General features: G+C 39.0%; 2 protein-coding genes across 3 annotated transcripts; one reads left to right on the top strand and one right to left on the bottom strand.

The window, feature by feature from the left end:
• Positions 1-677: 677 nt before the first annotated feature.
• Positions 678-3,112, bottom strand: ten1 (TEN1, CST complex subunit). The gene is made up of 3 exons (XM_022764986.1): positions 2,948-3,112; positions 2,277-2,434; positions 678-1,708 (listed from the first exon to the last, which is right to left on the bottom strand). Exons 1-3 carry the CDS (start codon positions 3,034-3,036, stop codon positions 1,557-1,559), a joined length of 399 nt encoding a protein of 132 aa, XP_022620707.1. The 5' UTR covers positions 3,037-3,112; the 3' UTR covers positions 678-1,556.
• A 64-nt stretch (positions 3,113-3,176) lies between these two features.
• acox1 (acyl-CoA oxidase 1) lies at positions 3,177-21,444 on the top strand. Of its 2 annotated transcripts, none has more exons than XM_022764984.1 (14): positions 3,177-3,406; positions 5,838-5,997; positions 9,256-9,416; positions 11,111-11,218; positions 11,454-11,573; positions 11,710-11,825; positions 12,305-12,474; positions 13,618-13,780; positions 14,859-15,049; positions 16,632-16,811; positions 17,349-17,454; positions 17,901-18,044; positions 18,869-19,075; positions 19,515-21,444. In XM_022764984.1, exons 1-14 carry the CDS (start codon positions 3,298-3,300, stop codon positions 19,563-19,565), a joined length of 1,986 nt encoding a protein of 661 aa, XP_022620705.1. In that variant the 5' UTR covers positions 3,177-3,297; the 3' UTR covers positions 19,566-21,444. The 2 variants fall into 2 exon arrangements, with proteins under 2 accessions (XP_022620705.1, XP_022620706.1); XM_022764985.1 differs by lacking the exon at positions 9,256-9,416 and adding an exon at positions 7,331-7,491.
• Positions 21,445-23,102: the final 1,658 nt, after the last annotated feature.

The raw sequence follows: 23,102 nt of genomic DNA, 5'->3' as shown, positions 1-23,102 counted from the left end.
GGGGAGTTGTTGTTGTATTGCAGCCTATTAAAGCTAAAACTGTTTAATGATTTATGCCAGTTAATAATTAGGTGCTTTGGGTGAGTTACTGTTTTAATATCTGCCTCAGAGAAAATATTTACAACCACTGATAAAGACCACTCCATGGGCATGTGTAGGGGGCAGCCGAAGAATACAGAGGTAGATATGTGGTAATTTATGTGTATACATTAATTGTCTTCCTTTGAGCGCACTGAGTTTTAGGTCACACTCAAGGTCGGAGTCAGACGAGAAGGAGAAAGCCAGCGGAGCCAATCAGAAGACAACAAAACGCCCGTGCACATTTCTTTGTTTGTACTTGTATAAATACACTGGATCAGGGAAAGTTAGTTTGTCAGACTGTGGACTGACCAACACTTGTTATTGGTTAGGAAAAGGCACATCTGATCCAGAATTCTGTAACTGCTCATTGCTTGCTGAAAAGATTTACTAAACAAGTTGAACTAAATTCTTTGGTGTGGAGATGCACTGGTCTTTGGGGTATTCTGAACACTGCACTCACCCCGTGGGGGTGAGAGTTTTTTTTCTGCCAACAGCAAAAGCTCCTTCATTACATTAACCCATTGATTTTAAAAAAAATTAATATTGTTATAATATGGATTCATATTGCACGTCCTAGTCTATATAGTGGACCAGACTATACCTGGGTTTCGCATTTATTTTTCTGCATACAATTTTAAATCTTTGCCATTTTAATGTCAGTAGAATATATTTACATAGTTTGGTTTTTATCTATAATACATGACATGGCATATCTATTGTAACACATTTTTAAAGTATTTGTGAATTATATCAGACCATAAAGTTACATCAAGTTTATCAACATGGGCCTAAAGAAGATAACTGTGCTCCCACTGATTTGAATCTAACACCAAGCTCACGTAGTTTATGTTACTACAGGAGAGTGGGATCTGCATAGATCGAACAGGGTCTGACCCCCGATTTGTGACTGTACACTCTTTGGACTTATAAGCCCTGAGTCTGATGTTGCACATTTTCTGTATTTAAAACAAAAACTGGAATGGCATTTATTTCTGCTTTATTGTTGATGCCATGTAGATGTACTATTCTGCCCGTTCCAAATAAAGATATAATTAAAAAAAAAAAAAGTTACATCAAGAATGTTAAGACTGGTAACTTTCACCATATAAAGAGCAGCACAGAAAAACTACTGTTATTATGCCTGAACACCAAGGGACATGACTAAAAAATGCATCGTATTCATAAGTTACAGACCCAAAACATGTGCTTGGTTCTTCATTAGCCAAACATGATGTACCAGTCCATTCATTTGGGTAATTGTAACCCCTAATAAAGTGCAGAACCCTGTTAAGGCCAGACATTGACAAGATCGACTTATAAACTGATAAAAGTAGACCCATGGCTGTAACACTTAACCAAACAAACAGTCTTACAGTTCACTGGAGCTCACATAACAGCACTCCAGCTTATGAGCCGTTGCTGTGGCCCTGACAGTAAACAAGCACCCTGGGAACTTTGATGAATGAAGACCCTGATCAGATTGCATCTGCAGGCTGAGCAGCTCCACCCTGCTTACACTCCCTCTCCCTGAAGAAGCTTCTTTGCTCATTGATGGCTTTCTGTAGAAGGGCAATGTTTACACCATCAACACAGTTCAGCACACGGGCACGGACCATCACACCAACCCCTGTGAGACAAGAAGATAGGGATAAAGGCAGGCAGCTGAGGCAGAAAGTCCTACATTAGCCCAGTGATCAAGAGTCAATTCAATTAATGTGAGTGACATTTAAATAGAGGCAAACACACACTGAACGTCTAAACGATCTAAACGTGATAAGTTTGATAAGTTCTATTTCAACTTGATCCTGGAATCTGAATCAAGAGGTATGGAGAAAACAAACACAGCATTTATGGACTAATCAATAGATGAACTGCAAATCAGTAACCAGATAGCTGCTTAATACATTATATATCTTTACACCAAATCTTGTGAATTCTTATTAACTTAGTTTCCCACATTTCACCTTTTGGTTAATGAGAAAAATACAGTCAACTTAAAAAAAATGTTGGGTTTTTTTTTTTACTGCTGCAACTGTGACAGATTTCAAAATTCATATACTAATCATATTGGTGTAATTTATCACGTGTAATTCTTGACTGGTATGTGCACCCAAGGAAAATGGTAAACTGTTTAAAAATCCTTATAAATTATTCAACACTTCCCAGCCATAAAAGGTCAGAAAGTTTTTCCTTACCCTCTGCATTTTCTGTTTCACCCAGTACTATGTACTGAGCTCCAATTATTGGGTTAAAAGGCTCCACAAACAATGTGTGGACAACCACATGGTGCTCTTTTGAAGCATACTGGGCTGACAGTGTAGCTTTGGACTCCTCTGGCTGATAGCAGACAAGTCTGGAAAAAATAACAAATTTTTATAAGGTAAACTGGTGAGCAGGTAATACAATTTAAGCTTTTATTTTTTAAGGTCTATTTTGTATTGTAAGCCTAGTCTAGACAAACAAAAGGGCACTGGGGAATGTTTGAAACCCAGTTTAAGGTTTGTGAAACATTTATATCATTTGTGAGAGCATGAATAAGGAAAATTGCAACGTTTTTCTCCATTTAAACCACACCAGGCCAAGTCTAAATAAAAATTGTGCTTTAACTCCTCAAAGTTGGACTAGATTAACAAGTAGGTGATAGAGACAGTTTAAACACAGTTTCAGATTTTTGAAAACAGAAAAAAGATTATTGCATTGATTTTTCTTCATCCAGATCTAAATAAAAAATATTTTGACTTGTCAAACCTTGATTGTTTGAATTTTGTTTGTGTTTATGATGATCTCTTAAATCAGGCGTTGACTAGTATCAAACAAATCCGTTTAAAAATAAAAATGTTGTTATACAGTCACAAACAAAACCCACCTGCCAAATGTTCTCACTGACTCTCCTTCCTGCACTGATCCGGAGTTTACCTCCCAGGGGAAATGAAAAACTGCAGTTGCAGGAAGCATCGTGGTAAATTAACAAACAACAAAAACACAGTGGGACGGTGAACTTGAAATAGTGGAGTAATGTGAGTGAAGTGCTGAGGAAGAACTACCGGGGTATGGCTACTTGTCATGTGATCAGTCAGTCTCCGCCTCCCTGCACCTCTCTGCGGCTGCGTTGTTTCATCCTGTCATCCCGTCAGGTTGCAATAGAAGGACATTATACAACACTATTCTCATTGTTTTTTTCCACGATAAATAGTGTTTTCAGTCTGATACACAGCCATGAATCCTGATATTATGAAAGAGCGGCAAAACGCCACTTTTGACGTTGAGAAACTGACTAACATTTTAGACGGGAGCCCAGAGAAGACCAAAAGAAGACGAGAAATTGGTGAGTTTGAAATGTCTTCCATGCCCGATAGGAGTTATTGCTCTTTTTACTGCAGATACTTCAAATCTGATGTGATTTTAGTGATGATTATTTGCTAAGAAAACAGTTTTGTTGGAGAAAAATTCGCTAACCTAGCAATGCTTTTATCGGCTGTTAGCTATAGAGTTGCTAGCAACTGTGCGTTTCAACGGCCGCTACGCAACTTTGTAGTTGTCCTGAATTACACTAAACTCTTAGGTTATTTGGAAACGTATCTCACCTAAAGTCCACTATAAGAGGGTATTTCTAAAGTTAGGTATGTTAGGGTGATTTGATATGTTTCGGTGACAAATTCGGCGTTAGTGTCATCTAGCAAACGTCCTTACAGTAATTTATCAGTTATTCAGTTGTGCACTAATGTAATGTTTACCATCGGTTAGTGCTGCGTTTCAATACCTGTACAAGTGAATTTCACGTTTCAGACACTATGATACTTTATTCCCACCGTCTTCAGGCAAAACACAGCGTTGTAGGTAGCATAGCAAAAACATACTGTATGCTTGATTAAATGTGGTTGGTGTTAAACAGCAACTGAACCCAGACCAGACTTTTGTCTTGGGTAAGGACAGGGCAAGTCATTAAAGACCATAGGCCTATATATATATATGTATATATGTTTATAGCCCAACCCTACACACACACTGCTTTGACCCTTGTTGACATGAAGGCATCACATAATTTCTGCAGATTTGTCAGCTGCACATTCATGCCGCCAGTCTCCCATTCTGCCACATCTCAAAGGTGTTTTGACTAGGGAGGCCCTGAAGTAAATCATTGTCATATTCATGAAACCAGTTTGAGACAACTTTTGCTTTGTGACATGGTGCAATATCATGCTGGAAGTAGCCTTTAGAAGATGGTAAATTGTGGCCATAAAGGGATGCACATGGTCAGCAACAATACTCAGACAGGCTGTGGCATTCGAATGATGATTGATTGGTTTTAAGGCGCACAAAGTGTGTCAAAGAAACATTCCCCACACCATTACAACATCACCACCAGCCTGGATTGTTGACGCAAGGAAGGTTGAGTCCATGGGTTCATGCTGCTTAACGCAAAGCTCCTCCTCAAATGAGACAATCTCACCTCAAAGAGACCAAAACTGATGTTTGAATTGACTCCAGATTTATCAAAAGAGGGTTAAGCACAAGTGGGCAAAACCTGGATCTGTAGTTCTGTGGGTGTGGAGGTTATAGCTTAGCTATCCTGCATTGACTGATTCATTGGTCTAGTTCAAATGATTCATTTACTAGTGACTCATAGAATCTCAATGCAAATACATCAAGATCACATTATTTTTCCCCCAAAGTTTTTGAAGTTCACCTGAACACTCCACTGAACAAATAACTGATGTACAGTGGATTACAGGATGTTGAAATTACACTGGTTGTGTCTCCCAAATTCTGACAACTGAAGGCTTCATTTCTCAACACAGGCCTTGTCAGCATTAGGGCTGAACGATATGCAGAAAAAGTCATATTGCGAACATTTTGACAGATATTGCGATTGCAATATGAGTTACATTTTAGTGGGAATGGTAATTTTTGCATTTATTTCTCACTGATGACTCATAATGACGATGTGATTTTTGCTGGGGTCCAAATCAAACAAGCATGTTCCCTTACATGTGGAGAATACGCTGTAGGGCAGGGCATTTCTCTAGCAGCACAATGCTTCATTCATAATGGTGTGCTGTGAAACATTTTACCTTTGTCAAAAAATTGCAAGGTCCTGCGGTGTGGACCTGGCCATATTGTGATTTCAATACAATTGCAATCATTTGTCAGCCCTAAATCAAATATAGAGCGCCAGTCAAAAATTTGGACACACTTTCCCATTCACTTGAATGGGACTGTACATATGTATTTTATCTATAAAATATTGACTTTCCAGGATTCATCCCCTCCATTGTGACACAGCTACTGATGTAGGTCTCCCTTGATCATGCATGGGTGTATTGTATACATGCCAGTAATCTTGTGCTGGGAGACCTTAGTTCCATTAAGCTCACAGACATTTGGAGAAGTTCAAGTAGGCGCAAGGAGATCCAGACTGTTTCAGAGGCAATAATGACACTAAGCTGAACATTTTTGCACTTGACCAAGAAACTGTATTTTCAAAGTTTTGTTATCTTTATCTTAAATTATTTATCACTATTCAAAGTTTAGGTGCTCATAGCTTGCACGGCCAAAGGCATGTGATTGTTGTCAGGCTGGGAATGCTGATACACACAAACAAATTGCACACATTTTCACATGTGGGTACACATTCACAAATTTTAACCGACTTGAAAATGTCCTGTTAAACATTTATGATATATCATTCACTTCACTTCTAGTTGTATAGACACTAAAAGATACATATCTAATTTACTTTCTACTATCCACTGTAGAGTCAATGGTTCTCAGCGACCCAGACTTTAAGGAGGAGGACCCAAACTTCTTGTCCCGCAGTGAGCGCTATGACCAGGCTGTTCGAAAAAGTGCCCAAATGATCCTGAAACTCAGAGAGTATGGCATTGCAGACCCAGAGGAGATCTACTGCTATAAGAGGTATGTGGTAAAAGAGTGGACATGTGACACAAAGTCAAATCCACTGTAAGTCCTTTTGAAGTGCAAAAAAACATTTTCAGTATTAAACTCTTGACAGATTTTGTAAAAAAAAAAATTCAGCTTATTGATTTGAATACTAGACCTGTCTGTTGTGGTACCTGAATATGAGAGTTTTGTTACAAGGAGATATATTTCACATTTATATATCGCATCACTAAAATCTAAACTAAAATGTTTAGCAAGAAAAGCATGGCATTTGATAGTCCTTAATTTTGTTTGGTAAATAAATATGGAATGGTTAAGTGCCTCAGGTATACAAAGAGTGTAACACTTCAGAAATAAAATATCAGTTATGAGAAGAGTAAGAAATTACTCCACAATTACAAAATATTCAGCCAAAAGCTAAAGCTGGCAAAGTTAGTATGTACTCATTAATATATTCATTACACACACTGTATGTGGTAGACATGTCACACCATTTGGCTGTAATGCCACTGACTACTTCATAACTTTAATGGCATGAGCACAGCATTAACAGTGGACTGGGTCAGGGGCATATGATGAGTTTTTGTACACAAGGTTGGTGGACTTTTTTAACATGTTAAAAGTTACACAACTGTCCTGTAACTGTATCAAACAGCTAAACAATATGAGGGTTTATAAACAGTACAAAATTCAAATCACTTGCATTTGTTTTTGGGGAAAATGTGTGGTATAAAATGTAGCTTGATGGACAATCTATGTAGCTGATTTTGGCCTCGAAACACAAACAGATACAGCTGGAGCAAAGTACATCATGAGATTAAAACTGTGTCAGAGGGTGTGCAGCTTTAACCAGTTGTAAAATGTGATGCAATGTAATAGATCATCCTTTCAAGCATTTTTATTTGTTCTTTTACTTTTACTTTTTATTACTTTTACTATGCATGTTCCTAAAGTGCTTTCACTTGACACTGACACTTTACAACTCACACAAAAGCTACAGTTTTTATATTACAGGACTTTTTTTTTTTAGATTTTGGTCAAACTTTCAGTGTGCTTTGTTTCTTCTGTCTGTCGGTCTGTTTGATGTATACACAGTGGTTTTTTCACAGTCAGCGTTTTAATTGTGGCTGCTAGTAAAAACTGATAGAAGAGGATCACATTAATACCTGTTATACTTTGCTTGTGGTGCCAGTTTATCTGGTCCTAATGCTGAAGTACTTCAACCAAATCACAGTGTCTTTCAGGGCATTCATAATGTAGTGAGTCAGCAAAAACATCAGTTTCACAATGTTTGAGTTACAGCAAGTGTGATCTTCAGTTGTGTATCCTATACTTTCCCTTCACCCAGTATGGTTTGTGGCAACCACCACGAGGCCATGGGGCTACACTTTGTCATGTTCACCCCGACCCTGTACAGCCAGTGTGACCATCAGCAGTCCAGGAAATGGTTACCTCTGGCAGACTCCTTCCAACTCGTGGGCACATATGCCCAAACTGAGCTGGGTCACGGTCAGTCCTGGACTTAGCCCTTGACTTATTTACCTGATTGTTGTTTAAGGCCCTCAGATTATATAGAAAAGCACAAATTTGCATTCACAATTTTGAATCTTTAGCCACAAATATATATAGAGTAGGAAAAAAAGCCCATTTCAGCAGGACTCAAAAACTTCAGTACCAAGAATAGTTTTGGTGATTTGCTGTATGTGTTTGACAGATCCAAATCATGTAGAACATTCACAGTAGCTGCATGTGAACAGTATGTATTCTGACAATTGTGTTCATAACATTTTGTCCTAACAAGAGGTGGTAATTCCTGCCTTGTTGCACATGTAGCTGCGTTATTAACATCGCTCTTCTAGTGGTTGTCCCTTAGTTAGTTTTGTTTCATCTGTTCCAAAATATATTCCCATCAACATTAGTTAGTTCTACTGCTTTCCTACTCACAACTCTCTCATTTCCTCTGTATGTAATGATTATGCACTGATGAGAAGCCTCTGCGCATTTTGATGGCTGTCTATTGATTGCGTTTCATCTTTTTACAAGTGACAGACTCAGTTTCTGATGAATTCTAATCAGTAATCAGTCTTAATTATCTAGTCTGTCTGATGTGTGAATTAGTAGGTGATGTAGACTGGTTACAAACTAGTCAGAACAAATTTTTCTGTCCTTGAATCAAAAATAAGTGAAGTTACATTATGTGCTGCAGAAGTATGTGGTCTGGGATAGCGTAATGAGGCTGAGTTCTGAATGTGTCTTTGTAATCTGAGAGGCTGACAAATCTATGGTGTCAGAGAATGTAGGCCAAGCCAGCTATTGTTTGTTTCCTTTCTGTAACAAAGCCAAGTGCATGTTATTATTAATTTGTATTTCATCTGTGCAAAGCCACACTGAAAGTTTAGAACTGATGGCCCCCTCTTTAATGAACATGTTGGTCACCTGTGTTTTGGCAGGTTTGAGCCAACACTGGGCCAGAGTCACAGAGTATCATTTATGTCATCATCTAAAGTGTCCTTGATCACAACGTTCTCTCCTCGGGGTTGCAACAAATAATTATTTTCATTGTCGATTAGTCTTGCATTTTTCTTCACAATTATTCTCTTGTGAAAATGAACAGCTGAATCAATGTCTCACATTTCAGAACCTGGAATCATTATTTTTTGGCAGTTTTCCTTAAAAAATGAGTTGAACAATTAATCAGTTATCAAAAGGGTTACGTAATAATTTTCTTTAATTCAACTCAGTGATTAATTGACTTTTCTTATTCACACTGTCATAGCCTGTTAGGCAGAGCAGCAGAGCCTACACTGAGAACAGGCTAAGACTAGACTAGGCTAAGTATTGTACATAACTTAAGTATTCAAACACGTGGCAGAGAACGTCAGCGATTCAGCTTCTAAAGTCAGATTTAAAAAAGTGTAAATAAATTGAGTTTCGAGCCAAAATATGGCCGTATGATCAAATCAACCGTTCCAATATGCATGACATGCTCACAAGCTGTTTTAATTTGTCTTTGTCACTTCCATCCTTCCTGGCACATCTTTATCTCTGTCCTCACTTTTTCTTTCTTTGAATCAATTCCTACCCATAACCCCTGCTGTGGACTTTTAAAAATATTTTATTCAACGTTCTCTCCTCAATCATCTGCACTTCACATTGGTTTAAACTTTCCATAATCTGGCTTCCATCAAAAATTCTCTATGCATCTCCCTACTTGCCTCTTCCACTTTACCACCTGCTTTTCTTTTCCGTGCGCTCCTGTCCTGCGTGGCCTAGCTGTGTGCACCCCGACAGGCCAGAGCCCTTGGATCTTCACTTGGGGATGTTCCTGCCCACACTGCTCAACCAGGCCACCCCAGAGCAAATGGACCGTTACTTCATGCCCGCTTGGAACCTAGAGATCATCGGCACCTACGCACAGACTGAGATGGGCCACGGTAAAATGAACAGAGCAGTCCGATCTATCAGGCTGGTTTGCACAAGGCAGCGTTTTGTTTTGTTGTTGTTTTTTTTTCTAAGACTGAAGCGAACTGAAGCCAAACCGTTGGCTTGGCTTTATCTTTGTCATTGACAATAGACCCCAACACTGTGCCGTAATAACAATGTAGACTGATGCTACATTTTTAAGATTTTGATAATTACCATAACAAATGTGAAGGTAATTAGCAGAAGTTTATTTTTCTAACATGGATTTGTACTAAACCTCCATTAATAATTGTCTGAGAAAATTTGTTTGTCCAACAGCCAAACATTTTTAACATCCTTCCCATCATTTGTTTTGGATATAGGATATAGGATTGTAGGAAAAGCTATACAAGTGTGCAGACAGGTTGTAAAGGAATCCCAAGTTTAACTTATTTTCTAAACTGCCCTTAACAAACTGTGTGTAAACACCACTTTGTCAAGGACAGTTGGTCGAATATTTGATAAGCGGAAACAGGTGAATTATTTTCTACCGCTTTGACTGTTTGTGTCAGTTGACCCACTGGACAAGTATAAAGTTATAATAGATGGATAAAAAAATGTACACCAATAATATATAAATATGAATGAAATATAAAAACCAAAGGAAATGGTGCCAAACAACTGTTAAAATAAGCCCAGTTTGTACAAAATGTGATTTTCCTTCCTGTTTGATGCCCCCTGATGACCAGCCTGCACCAGATAGCTGTCATTGACAAATTGCCTTTCTTCTTCTCTTACCAGCCCTTTTTATGTTTTTAGACAGAAATATTGCCTTTACTAACCATCTTGGATTCATTTTATGATGATTTCATTGTGTTTTGGGGTTTTCTGTCTGTACGTCCATCCCATTCTTGTGAACATGATATTTCATGAACGCCTTGAGGGAATTTCTTTGATGAATTGATTAGATTTTGGTGGTCAAAGGTCACAAAGGACCACAAAACAGGTTTTTGGCCATAACTCAAGAATTCAATTGCAACTGGGCTGCTTGGCAGAGGCATACAACTGTGAGGTGGTAATTCTAGTTGTATATGTGTTTTTGCATGGGTTGGGATCTGTCTTTGCCCAAAGATCAGTATAGCAACATGCATTCCAGCTTGAATAGTCCATTCACACTGAAAACTGATTAGGAAACCCACCATACACAACCCCATGTGGACCCGTTTTGTCTGTCAAAGGCATGCCGTAGATACAGCATGAAGTGAATCAATCTTGAAATGTGATTGTTACATATTCTTCTTTAGATCTGTCAAACACCTACACAAAGCACTGCTTTGCTCCTTTATGTTGGATGTATGTTTGTGACTTCATCCATTTTTTATTTCAAGTGTTCAAATACCAATTTATGCAAATTTCAAACTCTAAAGGGCTAAACGTATTTTTTATCCATTATCCTATTGAAGTTTTGAGTTCGAAGTTTTTTTTGCTTGTGTGATATATATTCTGTATTATTAATTGATTCATCTTCAGTCTCTTCATATCACTTTAATGTTAGTGGTTAGTTCTGTGATTAATGCCATTTGTGAACATGCTTGACAGAATAATATCTTAATGTCTTACGCCATTGCTGAGTAATCATTCATTTTTGCTTTTCAACTGTGTACTCTGTATATGTGTGTTCTGTCTGTATGCGTTCGGTGGGCTTTGATATGCTGTCTTTCTCAAGGCACGCACCTCAGAGGGCTGGAGACCACCGCCACATATGATCCAGCCACACAGGAGTTTGTCCTGAACAGTCCCACTGTCAGTTCCATCAAATGGTGGCCTGGAGGACGTAAGTACTTTCACAGTTAATTGACCAAACAGAGTTATTTTACAGCCTGGAATTTGGGTAGTATCACAATTCCTATAGTATAAATAAGGACTTAAATGATGAATAAGATTATTTGATGTAACATTTTCCTCAAGATGTTACAATGTTTTTTTTCTCATTTCCGTTTCAGGCTTAGAAAACCTGACTGACATTGAGAATAAACTATTTTTAACCCTGTCACTCTCTCTCTTTCCAGTTGGAAAGACCTCAAACCATGCCATAGTCCTAGCCCAGCTTTATACTCAGGGAAATTGCCATGGTCTGCACGCTTTCATCGTGCCCATCCGTGACATGAACACACATGAACCCCTGCCAGGTAACTGCAACATTTCTCTGGATGTGGTGTTTGTGATAAAGTCAGTCTTCAATAACTTTCTCTCTGTGTGCCACATTGCCTGTTTGGATCTGGCTTTTTGACATTCCTACTTACTATTTTTCTCTGTGTCTCTTAGGTATTGTGGTTGGAGATATCGGCCCCAAGTTTGGCTTTAATGAAGTTGACAATGGCTTTCTGAAACTAGAGAATGTACGAATCCCACGGGAGAACATGCTGATGAAATATGCCAAGGTGATGTGCCATTATTTGAGTCGCTTCTATAAACAGCATTGGTTTTACTAGGGTTGTTTCGGTTTAGAAACATTTTAGGTTGATTAGATAGTTCTTATTTTCTGAGGTTTGGTCTTCTTTTACGAAAGGAATACTGGCAGTGCTATTACACCAAAGCTCTTTTGATGGTTGTGTTTCCACCAATACCTGTCTGCTAGATATTAATGTGTGTTTTGTTTACCAATAGGGAATGACTGTTGCATTGTATATACAAGCTATTTTGTCAAAGAAATGGAAGAAGTACCACTAATAGATTAGATTTTTCCTTTGCCATGAAAAACTGATGTTTTAATCGTCTTAATATATCTTGATTTCATTGTGTCAGAATACTGCAGGATGTTTAGTGAGTAATGGTGTGTATGTATGTAGTATATTGCATTTAGAGTGTGACTTTTTCTCCCTAAGCATCTCATCTCACAATGACTCTATCTTGCCACTAGGTGGAGCCAGATGGAACCTATGTGAAGCCACCAAGTGCAAAGCTGACCTACGGCACCATGGTGTTCATCCGCTCTATGATTGTAGGCGAATCAGCTCGGGCCCTCTCCAAGTCCTGCACAATTGCCATCCGCTACAGTTCTGTCCGACACCAGTCTGAACTTCGGCCGGGGTCAGTCAGTACAAAAGAATATTTTGACATATATAATGACACTTCTGCAAACAGTTACACAAACGCTGCATGGCTCATAGAAGTTACAAGTAAAAACAAGACTAGGTCTAAACCTAGTATGGTGTGGTCAAAGTGTTAAGTTGAGGAAGTTGAAAACTGTTGTGGTCGTATTCGCACTCTGCCTAATGCCACCTGGTTTCAGCTCATTACCTATTTGCATCTCTCCTACCCTCTGTGCTCACATAAACAGTATTTTATTTGTTCTCATTTACATTTTTTTCTGTTTATGGTATCAGACAACAGAACAAGTATGAAATGGTGACTGAAATGCAGCCCACATGAATTAAAGACAAGGACTGTGATGTGGTTTCGGCTATATTTACTTGTAAAATGATTGCTCGACAGAATATCACTTTATTTCCGCTTCCATGCAGCTCCTGAGAAGCTGGGAAAACAGGGTGGCTGGGTGACTTGCTATAACAAGAGGTGTAGCCTACAGTTGGCACCCATACACAGTCCACCCATATACTTTGTTTATACCTAGTCTTGTTTGGAAAAGCAAATCTCTAAATCTAGCAATAAATGAGCTACTTTGCAACACTGCAGGCTGTAAACAACCCGCCCTAAATAAAACCTGTTTGCGCCAAATCCTTTTGAAAGAGCAACAGCCAATGGGTAAACTCCAACTCAGTCACGTGGCATTCGGCTGACCAATGATGGACATGTGATCGGTCGGTCAGGGACATTCGTGATTATAAGGCTGGTTCTGTGTTGCAGTCAAGCCAACAAACACAACAGTTCATGCATGGACAAGTGACAGGTCTGAAATTGTTAATGAATTATTTTACTTCTACTACTACAAGTTTTGTAAGTTGGCAGCACCAGAAAAAAATGTTGCCATGATGGAAAAAACATTTGTGAGAAAAAGTCTCAAGTGATAGAATGACAAACTGTGAATGTATTACTGTATTTAACCAAATTCTTGGCTCTTGGTTCACAAATAGCTACATAATTCCAACAGCAAATGGAAATACCATTGGTTTTGTAATGATTTGATCTCTCACCACATGCTCATGAATGAAAGGGAAATACAACCTTTTATGACATAATGAAAAATCAAACCTGTGTGTTTCTGTTCCGCAGAGAGCCAGAGCCCCAGATCCTCGACTACCAGACGCAGCAATACAAGCTGTTCCCTCTTCTGGCTATGTCCTATGCCTTCACTTTTGTTGGCCAGTATATGAGGCAGACCTACCACCGCATCACTGGAGACATCAACCAGGGGGACTTCAGTGAACTACCTGAGGTACTGACGCTGATATACACATGTAGGATGTGATCTAAGCTTGATGATGACAGATTGACTGATGGTGACGCATACTGACCGACGAGGTGATAGATTAGTCTCAGTCTTTCCAACTATTTTTGGGGGTGATGTAAACCAACCAAGTGTGTGGTACAAGCAAACACCTATTTAATCATTTAAACTCCAGATTGTTTACTGACATCATTGCTAGCTTGGTCAGCCAGCAAGAAAACAGGCACAACTTTCAAGTACTGCAAATATTCTGCTCATAGACTGACTCTACTGGCTTCGACCCCTCTGTCCCCTGACCTGTTGGCCGCCTATCTGATTACACTTTCTTAAAATGATAGCAGTCAGTTTTGTTGGGACACTTAAGAGCTGTAACTTCACTGAATTCACAATATGTCTTAATGTAATTTTTTTTAATTAACTACTTTATATATCAGCGTTCTACATACTGAATTCATACAGCATGGCCATGACATGGCCTGACTGACTTTCTCATATTTTAGTCAGGTCAAGTGATTTTTTTCACACATAAACCTCAATAATCCGTATTTGCAACATAATCAGTTATATGCTGTGTATGCACAATACTTGTTAATCAGTTGCTTAGCTTACAGTGACATAAGTAAAGCTATAATATAATTTTATGATAGAAAGGATGCATTGTGGAGTGCAAAAATTTGGTTGAAGTCAACTATCTAAGAAATGACACTTATGTTTTTTATGACTGAGCACCAAGGAGAAGAACTAGCTTTTCAGTTTCATCTCTGTGCCTTGAAAGGTGCACAGATAGCAACTGTACCCAATATTTTAGCTCCTAGTTAATATAAATTAGTTTTTATTAATCTAAATATTTACGGAAATACTCTAGCCTATAGCAATATTAGAAATCAGCCATCCATGGCTAATTCTAGTGCATACATAAATGTAAATAAGTGTGTGTGCTCTGGTTTACATCATTCTATATTTTAAAACCTCTGGGTCATTTATTTGTTTCCTTGCTTGATGATCTTTTAAATATAATTAGACTTGCAGGAAACTATTTCCACTCTCTTTGCCCTTCAATCTACAGCTCCATGCTCTGTCTGCGGGTCTGAAGGCCTTCACCACGTGGGCAACCAATGCTGGAATTGAAGTGTGCCGCATGTCGTGTGGTGGCCATGGCTACTCTCGCAGCAGTGCCTTGCCTGACATTTACGTCGAGTTCACCCCTACCTGCACTTATGAGGGTGAGAACACAGTAATGATGCTGCAGACTGCAAGGTACGTCATCACACAGAAATGGATGACCACAAATGTGACACCTTACATGCACCATAGTTCACAGCCCATCAAGCTCTCCACCCACTGCTGACACAAACACACGATACAAACGTTTTGTTATTGGTACTATGATGTCAGACTGCTCATACAGTTGGAGGTATATAATTATTTTACTTAACTTTTGCTGTAAGATGAAACACTTTCCCTTATGAAAACTCCTCATCAGTACAGGTACTTAAACACACCATCTCCTATCGTTTTTGTCACACGCCTAAATAGACAAAGAGCAAAACAGAGACACATTCAGACATATATGTGCGCCCACACAGCAGTCCTACCATATCACTAATTCAGGCGACACACTCGCACTCCTCCCACAGCAAAAACAAACACGGGTCACGTTTTATAACCCTAAATAATAGTCATGGTGTGGTATCAGTAGCACTATAAAGGTCAGCAGTTCTGTTTCTGAATTTCTATTTGCTTCATTTGGAGGAATGTATTGTGAAGTGTGAGCAGTTCTTGAAATGTTCAATTACACAGTGAGCTCATTCCTGAACATGAAGTACACACACAAAGGCCAAAGGTATTGTGAATGGGAATAAATGAATAGGTTGATATATGAAACCAGACTTGGATGGGGATTAGTAAAAACAGGTTGCACAAAGCTAGAAAGGCATGGAAATATGTGGTGGTTTACTGTGATCACTTTCATGTGAAGACCTAGTGGGGGTGTGAACAGTATAGTGTGTTGTTTCCAAACATGCCTACTGTTTATGTTTAACTTAATGCCTTCTCTACAACCCTTAAACAACATCACTATTGAAACTGATGTAGGTGTTAAACATCAGCTTTGGTGGTGTAGCACAATATCTGACTTTCCTAACTCATCACTTCACATTGATGATGAACATCATGAAAGTCATGTGGGAAGAATTGAATTGGAAAAGAAATAGATGCCAATTTCTTAACAAGAACCACAATAAATATTGCATTTGGGTATGGCATGATTTGTATACTCAAAGAGTTCAGTAGCTAGCTCATGCACTAGGGCTGTCACTTTTTCAAAATAAAAAAATCAAGATCAAACGAATTGGAAATGACCTGCAATTTGCTCTCAATAAAACAATGTTTAAAAAAAAGAAATGTGCCGCACTTTTCATTCAGTGAAACTCAAAGTCTCAAAGTGCTAGATTAACATAGAACACAAAGTACAACAGACAACAGGAGGGAGCTCTGACACCTTTGAATTAAAAATGTAGCAAGGTAAAACATGGAACCGATAGTCAAGCCAAACGGTCCGTCATTATTTCTCATATTATTTACCAGAAACACGTGTATCAACATGATCTGCATCAAGTTCGGCTCTTGTTATTTACGATATTACGTGCCGATGGTCTGATGCGCTTATGGAGATTGCAGCCTACGTTTCTAACAGGTCAAAACAGCTCGAATTATTAACTTTTAACCCCACGTTCGAATGAATGTTCGAATTTCGAATAAAAAGTGACGGCCCTATCATGCACCAATGTTTAACTGTGTAGCCCTCACCCGTGTGCATCCTATACTTTTGTCTGTACAGATACCTGGTGAAGAGCTACCGGCAGGCTAAGAACGGCCAGCAGCTGAGTGGCATCGTGTCGTACCTGAATGAAGCAGAGTATCGGAGAGTGCAGCCCCAGCCGGTCGCTGCTAGACCAACTGTGGTCGACATTAATGACCTGGCGAGTCTGGTTGAGGTCTACAAACTACGAGCTGCCATGTAAGAGACAAAAGCAGTAGAGAAAAAAGTGACCTGAAGTGAAATATTTGCACTATGGTCTGTGGTTTCAATTCTGGTTTAATTATTTAATGTTTTTTACCGTAATTGTGTTCGTGCCTAAAGAGAGGAGGGATAGATAGCAGACACACTGTCTGCTGCGTTGTGGTCCCCCCCCCCCCCCCCAGTGTCTCAGGTGTTGTTGTTGGCCAAAGCTTCAGCTGTCAACATTAATGACCCTGATAGTCTAGTCAGTGTCTGCCTCAATCTGCTGTGGCCCATATTTCTGCCTTTGTCCTTTTCTCTGTCTGGTATGATATACTGCCCTGACTATATCCATGGATACTGTCAGCATTAGTAAGATCTAAATTCATTTAGCAGTCAGTGTCAGCTGTGTGGGGAGCACAAACAGCGGCTAAACCAGTCTGTTGGAGAGGGACAAATTGTAGCCTGCCAGTTGAGACATCAGAGGAACAAAAGGAGAAAGACAACTGTGTGTTAGCAGTCATTTTTTAATGCAGATTATCTGTGTGTTTGTAGCCTAGTAGAGATGGCAGCTAAGAGCATCCAACAGGAGTTGCAGCGCAGGAAGAGCCAGGAGGACGCCTGGAACAACAGTGCTATCGACCTGGTCAGAGCTTCAGATGTAAGTTCAGTGTGTGTCTGTGTGTGTGCGTGTGTGTGTGTGTGTGTGTGTGTGTGTGCGTGCGAGCACATTTGAATTTTAAAGTGAATTATACCTAACCTTACACCAGAAGTCAGCATACTGTAACAGGCATGGCATCTCAGCCAACCTTTTAATATTGTCCTAGGGGCAGAGGTAATGGAAGCTGACAAATTGTCTAAAATTAGATTCTCTGCATCAGTTTATCATTGTATTATCTTAAAGCTCACATTTTTAATGTAATTTTTTAAATATCTCATCAAGACAATGTGTGATCATTACATAGTAGTTTTAAGGTTTCCTCTAGTTTGCAAGCTCAAAGCCTGCTGACATACATCCTATTTCTAATATTTCTGTTCCTTTCTTTCCTATTTGTCACGCTGAGTCTCTTTCATTCATCTACATGTGCTCCTGTTTTTTGTCTCCAGGCCCACTGTCACTACGTTGTAGTGAAGCTCTTTACTGATAAGCTGGGGGAGATTGGCGACACAGCCATACACTCAGTGCTGTCAACCCTGGCTCTACTCTACGCCCTGCATGGCATCACACAAAACTCTGGAGACTTCTTACAGGTCAGAAAAATCAGAACATGTAGAACCAATATGGTTACAGTCAGTGGCTGAGCTTATTACACATATTACAGACATATTGTGCAAATCTGCTCCAGTTATTTGTGTACTCCTTGTACTGTTGGTCTGTCCGTTTCTCTGTCAGTTTCCCTATGAAAAACCAGCCTCAATTGCCCCTTTGTCTTGGAGTTAACAAAATGGGGTCTTTGTGTGTTGGATCTGTGTGTCTGGTTGGCTGTCGTCTTTTCTGCTGTGTAAATAAAAGAAATGAAATTTAATTTTATGAGCATGGAATTTAAATAAAATACTAGAGACCATCTTGCAATGGGATCACACCAGCTGTTACACCCGTCAAGATGTTGATGTTCCGACCCACAAGAACTCAGTAGTCATTACTACATTGTTATTAGTACTCAGTAGTCATGGGTTGAACCACACCCGTCTTGAACTTGGCCTTCATTTTGAGCTGAACTAAAGTTTTGTGGCTGCATCTTACAAGGTTGTGATGCTACCACAGTGACAATAATCTGCCCACAGACAGACAAACAGATTAAACAAAGTACTCAAAACCACCTCTGTGGTGGTTGCTGCTACAGTAGGTGTCTCCAGGACCACATTTTGCCCTGATGACACACACACGCGCACAAACTCACAAGGTGGAAACCATTCCAGTCCCACTGTCGCGGCTGGTAATATGACTTCATGCTTGCTCTGAAATCTGCATGGACAACCCACTGTGTCTCTTGTATGTTTCCTCACTGCTTGCACACCTGAGTGAGGTCCAGCTGCATGTTTTCATCTACAGCTCCCATCTTTTTCTTTTTCAGGCTGGACTACTGACTGTGCCCCAGGTGCTGCTGATGTCTGTTCGTATTAAGGAGCTGCTGTCTCAGCTGAGGCCCAATGCTGTGGCGCTGGTAGATGCCTTTGATGTCCATGACAAGAAGTTGAACTCGGTCCTGGGACGATATGATGGAAACGTCTATGAGCACTTGTTTGACTGGGCTCGCCGCTCACCCCTGAACTCCACAGAGGTCAGTCAGGGTCACCAAAGTAAAATAATATTAATGACAATGAGTTTAATGAGTTTCAGTAAATTAGTATTTTCAGATCTTCTTAGCTAATTTATGTGTTATATCTGTTGACAAGAGAAGCAGTTTGATATGACAGGGGCAGTAGTTTTATGCAGTGATAGTTTTATTGTTTGGTGGTTTGATTGACACCATTAATGTTTTGATATGTATGGATGTATATTGTTGTGAAAACTAGATAACAGTTAAAGTCATTTTTATTTTTGTAGGACTTTAATGTTCGAGTATTATGACTGAGATATGCTGCATCAAGACAGTCTAGATAGGTTCATGTTAAGTTTGTCAGTTACATGAACAAAAATAGCTTTCTTTGCTTTGCTTTTTTTTCCCCTGGTCTTGCTCAATATTTAAATAAATGTCCCATACCTTCTTTCTGTCACAGGTACATGAATCCTTCCACAAGTACCTGAAGCCCCTGCGGTCCAAACTGTGAGCTGACCCTTGAACCTTCATTCCTGGCTCGGACCCTTCAACTTTTCTTGTATAGGCACAACCATAGCAGTACTAACCCATCATATCCAATCCATGATGGTCCTCACTCACCATCAGCAGCTGGTTTTTCCCAGTATGAAAGAATCTAGACTTCCCTACTCTACTCATTATCTCTCTGTGGTGAATCAGCCTCTCTAAAGGCCATCGTATACTGACACGCTTGTCCTCTTGGGTGAGAGTTTTGGACAACAAAGGGTGTAAAACCAAGAGTGAACAACCTTAAACAATCTGAAGTTTATTAGAAAGAAAAGGGGAATGGATACAAAACCACGAATTAAAGTTATATCTTAAAATCTCTAATTAAGTCAATATTTTGAGGCCAAAAAAACAGCTTTAAGAATTCTGAATATTAATCAAGTATTTCCAGTTTTCGTTGCCATGTTTTCTGTAGAGAAATTCCATTGTGTGCCTGATGGCTCCTCTGTGTGAGCCAGTCAGAATGGATTTGCCATCTCTTTTTTCCCCAACAAGACCAGAATGTTATTATGAATGTTACATAATGTTCAAGCGAACAAACCAACAGCAAAATCAGTTTTAGTTGTTTCCCCTGACTACAAGGACCAACATGCTATTTAAAATAGACATTGTACTGTTCGTCATAATAGTTGTTAAAGAGGCTTTAATTTGTCCATGACTGTAGGCATCAACAAAAAAATTCACAAGGATGAAGTTTTCCTCTTCACAAGTCTGCGGCCTAGCAGATTAGAACAGAAATCAAACAGAAACATCAAGTGAAGATTAAAATTATTCCCCTGTAAAATACTCTGGGTTAGGGTTAGGGTTAGGTGATAATACCACTTTGAACCTTCTGCTACATAAAACCTCTTAAGATACTAGAGTAATAAGAATTTAATTACTATTTTGAGTATCAAACACTCAACCCCAGGAGGATAGAAAGGTAGCTGTTTGTGTAGGTAGTTTCTTCCTTTTCTTCCTCATTGTCTGTGTGTCCACATGAATTTTGAATGTGTATGTGTCACAGCAAGCTTTTGGCAGAAAATGGTCTAAGATGAAGTATGTCAAGTGTGTGAGAAGCACCTGTGAGGACAGGTAATATGAATTTCTGACAGTTATTGAGTGTTTAATGAAGCCATGTATGCACTGTATATGTGCATTAGTATTCCCCCTCCCTGCTGTGTGGGGTCGATATAAAGAAAGGTTACACCTCAGCCAACACCTGCATGGATTCTTTTTTAAAAGTTTTCAATCAAGTACATTTCATACTACAAACTTTCAGTACATCTATTGTTAAAATGCTGTGATGTTCCAACATGATTGAAATATGTGCAAACTGGATGACTTTTTCAATATCACTGCTCCCCTATTTTTGTTATTACAGTTTCAGAATTGGTGGATTTATGTTTTTAGTTTATGTCAGCCTGCTGTAATTTATTTTTCTCTGTCATCAATCAAGTAGGTACTGAGGCTGGTGAATAAAAGTAGCAACATAACTACACAACATAAACTTTTATGAGATTTTGTGACTGATGAAAAGGAGGTTCTTTAATCTAAAGCCTCACTGTGAACTGTAAAGATGATTTGTATGATAAATTTGTGCCTGAGGAAGCTTTCTTTCCCTAATCAAACTAATTGAGAATGTTCTCAAAAAGGTTCATAGCATTTCATTTCTGTATTTACACAGACTTTTAATCAGTTGACACAATATAACCTTATGTAATGACTCAGTTGTTTATTAAGCATATTTGTGTGATAATTTGTTGACATGTTTTCTTGAATAACAATGATTTTAAACAATGTCATTTTAACAGTTGGTAAATAATTTGACCTGTAATTTATATTAATAAAAAATTAAATGATCAGTGCGTTGTGTTCTGTCTGAACCCTGTGGTTAGCCAGCTTGAATTGATTTTCATGTCCTCTAAAGAAACCCTTGAATTTGAACATTTGAGTATAAGTGGTTAAATTTCACAATGTGTATTCAGTTGCCTGTACAATTAAAATTATTTTGTCCTTTCTTTGCTTCCATACATTATGAGATAACACTGCTGTCTATACAAGGTAAATCGTTACTAGAGAACTGCTTTAAAGTTGCGCAGTAAAAAAATGAAGTACCAAAGAAGTTGGTTAGTATGGTCATCATAGACCTGACTGATGACTGATTCTCTGGTAAACTACTTGTATATGAACTGCATGAACTAAACATAAGTGTGCACTGAAAACATTTCACTTGGATCTGAATATTTATTCAAAATTGTACATTTCTGTACACAAATTCACACTCTCAAGTAGCTACAAAACTGTTGTGAGCCCAAATACTCACATTTGTCAGTCACATCCTGTAGATGCAAACCAAAACAGACATTTTTTCTCTATTTTCCTTAGAAAGTGGTGCAAAACACACATGTGTAAAAATATGTGAATCATATCATTGTAACATAAGAGTTATGTCCTATTTTCAGTAGGTGGTGCTGAGACTGTAGTGTAATAGTAGGCAGATGTCTTCAGTGTGAGACTGTCATCAAACTTGAAATTTGGGGAAGATTGGACAAAGTATCATAGAGTTATAACCACCTCCTATATATCCATTCAGTGGCACTATGATTATTGCTAAATCTGGGCATGTAAATGTGTTAATTGCGGGAGTCTCATCAAACCTATATAGTTGTGGCCTGTTTGGACCTTTGGACACTGCATGCTGGAGTTATAGCAACTTCCTGTTTCCCAGCGAAGGATTGAAATTCCCCGTGCCACCACGGGCGGGTCATTTGACGTAAACTCAAAAGCTCTGCACTTTAGTATTGCACCAGTCTGAAGATGAGAATAAACCAACAATGATCTTGGAATTGGACAATATGTCATGGACATAAAGCCACTTCCTATTTCATATTTAACTTCCCGCAAGAGCCACGCGCTTTAGTGAAAACTCAAAATTGACATCCATGAAGCATCAGCATCTTCAACAAATTATTTTCTTACCTGTTTTTTGACGCCCAGGTCAACTCTCTAGGAATAATAAATGAAAAAGTAAATCATAACATTATAATATTGCCATGAGGTGGCATGGTATGAATACTACTAAATATGGACATATAGGTCTGTTCAGGCCGGGAGTCTTATAATACATTTAGATTTTGGGCCAGTTTGGACAATGTATGCTGGAGTTGTAGCGAGTTGAATTTTCATGGCGAAGGATCGAAATTCGCATGGGCAGGCTGTTCCGCAAAAAGTCACAGTTTTAACTACAGTGCATCACCAACTTCTTTAGCATTTCCTGACCATGTTGGGGTCAAGATTCGATGACCCTGCTTGGAGAAGTATATCCAAGTGTAAAACATGACACTCCCTGTTTCCACAAGGGGGCGCTATGAGTATCACTGAATATGAGTACATGAGTGTGTTCAGGCCAGGACTCTAATCACACACAGAAAGTTTGGTGCCTATAAAATACGTAAATTTACACCAGGCCTGAGCGTGTGCAAAGTTTCATGAGTTTTTGAACATGGGAAAGGCCTCAAAA

The sequence above is a fragment of the Seriola dumerili genome, unplaced genomic scaffold, assembly GCF_002260705.1.
Source record: "Seriola dumerili isolate Sdu_G_001 unplaced genomic scaffold, Sdu_1.0 BDQW01000621.1, whole genome shotgun sequence".
In the NCBI taxonomy this organism is placed as follows: Eukaryota; Metazoa; Chordata; class Actinopteri; order Carangiformes; family Carangidae; genus Seriola; species Seriola dumerili.
The sequence above is the reverse complement of the archived record's forward strand: the minus strand, read 5'-3'. Positions and strand labels throughout refer to the sequence as shown.